The sequence below is a fragment of the Cryphonectria parasitica genome (assembly GCF_011745365.1).
Source record: "Cryphonectria parasitica EP155 unplaced genomic scaffold M406scaffold_2, whole genome shotgun sequence".
Lineage (NCBI taxonomy): Eukaryota > Fungi > Ascomycota > Sordariomycetes > Diaporthales > Cryphonectriaceae > Cryphonectria > Cryphonectria parasitica.
The window spans coordinates 4,785,314-4,790,608 of NW_024468910.1; the positions used below are offsets into that span (position 1 = coordinate 4,785,314).

Below are 5,295 nucleotides of genomic sequence, written 5' to 3' on the forward strand. Positions count from 1 at the left end.
ATAAAGAATTCTTTAAAGCTAAGTTTATATACTATATATTCTGTATTATATATATAAATATAGTAATATATGCTAGCGAAATTGAATATGCTATAGAGTATTGCTAAGTTTGCTTTACTAAAGCTAATAGTTTCTAATAAACTATTAATAAGCTTTAATAAGCTATTTGATTATTTATTAGGAAATGTTTCTTCAAATGCTTGTAAGAGCTATTCCATTTATTATTGCTTATAGTATTTCAAGGAATATCTTTCTTTATTATTTCTTCTGAAGACTAATTCTTTCTTAAAGATACTAAAGCAATCTAAGTTGCTATTATTCAGAACTATATTATAGATTAATTTCTTTCTTCTTATTGCTAGTTGCTTAGTCTTTCTTTATAATGCTTTCAAGAACTATTCTGAATCTTCTTTATTTGAGAAGTATATTAAGCAGTTGTTATTATAGCAGAATGTTCAGCTAAGATTTCTATAATTAACAGAGTTTAATACTTGCTTCAAGGGAATATTTTTGCTTAATTGATTGAATTGCTATACTTGCATTATATTAAGCTATTGTTCTTCGGAAACGAGTTTTCATTATCAAAGCTTCTTGAATTAGCAACAATCTTGTATAATATAGCTTGATTTATTGAAATTATAATAGTTTCAATTATATATTTTTCTTATAATTGCATCTAATTCTATAGATTTAGCATAAGTATTTCCATTCTGTACTATGCTTTGCTGAAAATTTTTATTCTAGCTTTAGAATTAAAACTTTTTGCTAGTATTTAGCTGCAATTGCTATATAGATTAGCTTTCTTTCTTTTTGAACTTTTCTATTTATTATTTATAAAAATAGTTATTTATTCTAATAGCTATATTTAAGAATGCTATAAAGTCTTCAAGCTATTCTTATTTTGCAATTTTATTCTTAATTTCATTCTTAAGTTTCTTATAATAATATCTAATAAGATTCTTATTTTTCTATAAGAATTATATAGCAAATTACTTAAATTTAATTATATAAGCTAATGCTAATTTGATTTGCTTAAGATTTATTAGCTATTTAGCTATTATATATTCTTTATTAGAATTATTAAAGATATTTTTGAAAGCTTTTTCAAAATCTTCAAAAAAATCAAATATTTCCTTAGTAATTCTAGCATATGCATTAGAATTATTAGCATATTCCAGATGATTGCAGAGAGAAGATCTATATTAGATAAAAGCGTTCTTCTTAAAGCGAGTTTTAGCAAAAATAACTTTTTCGAATTCTATAATAATGTTATAACCCATCCAACATGCAGGTTACAGGATACGCTCCGCTAACAAAGAAACCAGGTATCACGACTCAACGCCGGACACCAGGCAGGATTACATAATCCAGGGTTAGGATTGTAAAGAAGGAAGGATCGCTAGATTCGCTAGCGATCCCAGCAAGCTTTACATCTTGAATTGCTAGATTCGCTAGCGATCCCAGCAATCCATACTGAAGAGCTGAATATATAATCATATATTCATTATTATTAGATAGATTCAGTATATAGCTCTTCAGTTATCAATCTAAGTATCAGATTACTTTCTTACTCTGATAGCTTCAAAAGCAATAAATACTTATACGATTACTTAGTTGTATTTCCGTATTCAAAGCTTATATCTAACACTGCTTTTATTAGTATAAACTTTTTGTATACTTTGGAATCTTTGGATTATTGCGATATTTATTATATTTTGATAATTCTTGTTCAAGAATAGTTCAGTATTATCTCCTTAAATAATATAGAATATAATAGCTTCTCAGAGATCCTCTTCGTTCTTATACGCCTCTACTCAGAAAGAATTAGTTAACTAAGTATACTAGCTTATTCAATGTATTTAGAATCTATGCAATCAACAGCAGACTCAGAGCGCCATCATTGCTAATCAGCAAGCCTAGCTAGCTTAATAAGCTCAGCAAGCATAGTTTATCTCTATAATCACCAGTAATGCTGGAAAGATATATAAGATAAACAAGCTTGCTATATATAATAGTAATCAAAAGATATTGCATGAATTTCTTATCTACTATAGAGCATACTTCTTATATTATGCAACTTAGTTTACTAAGAAATCCGAGAAGATTATTTTTGCAGAAATTCATTTCGAAAAAAATGTTCTTATTTAATACAAGCCTTCTTTATATAATTACTTAGAGTATTAGAATAATTCTAATGTATATATTCAGAATACTAAGAATATATTCAATTTTTTTGCAAGCTTTGAGAAGATTCTTGTCAGGTGGAAAGGTTGCAAAGGCAATGTGGCGAGGTCTTTTCTTTCTTTCAGGGGTATACAACCAGAATAACATTGAGGCCTAAGGAGCTAAGTTCTGCTCAGCAGTGCTGACGTGGCTAGAAAGCCGCTTTATAGCCGCATATTGCTTAGTCATCCGTAATCCAGCTGGCTTAGCTAGCCCTGAGCCTTGCTGGCACAATCAGCCCTGACAGATTGTCCCCCCTTATCAGGCCTTGTCCTCAAGGCTTTTGAGGCTTCCGAGCTTTCGTTGCTTTCAGGCTTCCGTTGCTCCCAGGCTTCCGTTGCTCCCAGGCTTCCGTTGCTTCCAGGCTTTCGCTGCTTCCTAGCTGCTCCTACGCTTTCTCAATGCTTCAGGCTCTTAAGATCTCTCAGTGCTTCAGGCTTCTCAAAGCTTCTCAAGATCTCTCAGTGCCTCAGGTTTCTCAAAGCCTCTCAAGATCTCTCAGTGCCTCAGGCTTCTCAAGGCCTTTCAAGATCTCTCAGTGCCTCAGGCTTCTAGGCCACTCAAGGTCTCTCAAGGTCTCTCAGTGCCTCAGGCCTCTCAAGATCTCTCAGTGCTTCAGGTTTCTCAAAGCTTCTCAAGATCTCTCAGTGCTTCAGGCCTCTCAAGGCCTCTCAAGGTCTCTCAGTGCCTCAGGCCTCTCCAGGCCTCTCAAGGTCTCTCAGTGCCTCAGGCCTCTCAAGGCCTCTCAAGATCTCTCAGTGCCTCAGGCTTCTAAGCCACTCAAGGTCTCTCAAGATCTCTCAGTGCCTCAGGCCTCTCAAGGCCTCTCAAGGTCTCTCAGTGCCTCAGGCCTCTCAAGGCCTCTCAAGATCTCTCAGTGCCTCAGGCTTCTCAAAGCTTCTCAAGATCTCTCAGTGCCTCAGGCTTCTAAGCCACTCAAGGTCTCTCAAGATCTCTCAGTGCCTCAGGCCTCTCAAGGCCTCTCAAGATCTCTCAGTGCCTCAGGCCTCTCAAGGCTTCTCAAGGCCTCTCAACCATCTCCCTTCTTCTCTTCTGGCTTCGTCCCCGAAGCCTGTGAAAAAAAAATCTCTTTTTAATCACATTCCAGACATAAGTCTTCCGAATGCAATACCCGCGCTATATACGCTGCTCAGTTGCTGCTCCCTTAGCGCTTTATCCAGGCACTCTTCAGAACTTAAAGCTGTTTGATATAGATTGCAAGCCTTCTACCAGAAACTTAGTTTGCAGCTAAGAAGCTCAGCATTCAGAATAGCATTCCTGCAGCTATAACAGATAATTACAGCTTTCCATTTTGAGAATTGCTCTCTAGCAATTCTGAAGCTATTGCTATACTTCACTTTACTACTAAGCACAAAAGAATAATTAGTTTGCAATCTAATATCTAAATAACTTCAGTTGCTAAGCAGATACTCCGCTTTAGCTCTATGCTCTTGCTCAAATAGCGAAGAGCATACTCTTGAAAACAGAAGATACTTAGATCTACTGCTTGCTTACTCTATTCTCTTGCTCAAATAACAAAGAATATACTCTTGAAAACAGAAGATACTCAGATCTACTGCTTGCTTACTCTGCTTTCTCGCTCGAATAGCGAAGAATATACTCTCAAAAACAAAAGATACTCAGATCTATTGCTTGCTTACTCTGCTTTCTCGCTCGAATAGCGAAGAATATACTCTCGAAAACAGAAGATATTCAGATCTACTGCTTGCTTACTCTGCTCTCTTGCTTAAATAGCAAAGAATATATTTTATTCTAGCTTAGTAACTCGAATACTCTGAATTTCTTCTGAATGCTTCTTATATGCTGCTTGCATACTGCTTGCTTGCTATTTGCTTTAGCTTAGCAACTCGAATGCTCTGAATCTCTTCTAAATGCTTCTTATATGCTGCTTGCATACTGCTTGCTCGCTATTTGCTCTAGCTTAGCAACTCGAATGCTCTGAATCTCTTCTGAATGCTTCTTGCATGCTGCTTGCATACTGCTTGCTTGCTATTTGCTCTAGCTTAGCAACTCGAATGCTCTGAATCTCTTCTAAATGCTTCTCATATGCTGCTTGCATACTGCTTGCTCAACACTGCTTACTTGCTGTATGCTCTAGCTTAGCAACTCGAATGCTCTGAATCTCTTCTGAATGCTTCTTGCATGCTGCTTGCATACTGCTTGCTCGATACTGCTTGCTCGCTATATGCTCTAGCTTAGCAACTCAAATACTCTGAATCTCTTCTGAACGCTTCTCGCACGCTGCTTGCATACTGCTTGCTCGCTGTTTGCTCTAGCTTAGCAACTCGAATGCTTTGAATCTCTTCTGAATGCTTCTTGCATGCTGCTTGCATACTGCTTGCTCGCTATTTGCTCTAGCTTAGCAACTCGAATGCTCTGAATCTCTTCTGAATGCTTCTCGCATGCTGCTTGCATACTGCTTGCTTGATACTGCTTGCTCACTGTATGCTCTAGCTTAGCAACTCGAATGCTCTGAATCTCTTCTGAACACTTCTCGCATGCTGCTTGCATACTGCTTGCTCAGCACTGCTTGCTCGCTGTATTCAAGGCTCGAAAGCTCGAAAATCGAAGGCTCGGAGGTCAAAGGCTCGAAGGTTAAAAGCTCGAAGATCAAAGGCTCGAAGGTTCGAAAAGAATAGTAGTCTGATCGTTTGCTCTGCTCCTGCTCAGTGTTAGCGCTGCTCCTAGGGAAAAAAAAGATAGAAAGCCTCGCCGGATTGCCTCCTTTAAAAGGGCCAGGCCTCAAACTGTCAGGTGGAAAGGTTGCAAAGGCAATGTGGCGAGGTCTTTTCTTTCTTTCAGGGGTATACAACCAGAATAACATTGAGGCCTAAGGAGCTAAGTTCTGCTCAGCAGTGCTGACGTGGCTAGAAAGCCGCTTTATAGCCGCATATTGCTTAGTCATCCGTAATCCAGCTGGCTTAGCTAGCCCTGAGCCTTGCTGGCACAATCAGCCCTGACAATTCTTAAGAAGATTTTTAGCAATTCTAATAAAGAATATATTATAGCTTAGTAACTTATAAATCTTAAGCAGACCAAGTTAGCTTCTGC

The 5,295-nt window shown here is 37.4% G+C and overlaps 1 protein-coding gene across 1 annotated transcript; it reads right to left on the reverse strand.

Annotated features, from left to right (window-relative positions):
• Positions 1-4,484: 4,484 nt before the first annotated feature.
• On the reverse strand, positions 4,485-5,066 carry M406DRAFT_56490 (uncharacterized protein; the record flags this gene model as incomplete). The annotated part of the gene is made up of 2 exons (XM_040924574.1): positions 4,576-5,066; positions 4,485-4,507 (listed from the first exon to the last, which is right to left on the reverse strand). Coding segments are annotated over exons 1-2 (203 nt in total), but the record flags the coding sequence as incomplete, so codon positions are not given.
• Positions 5,067-5,295: the final 229 nt, after the last annotated feature.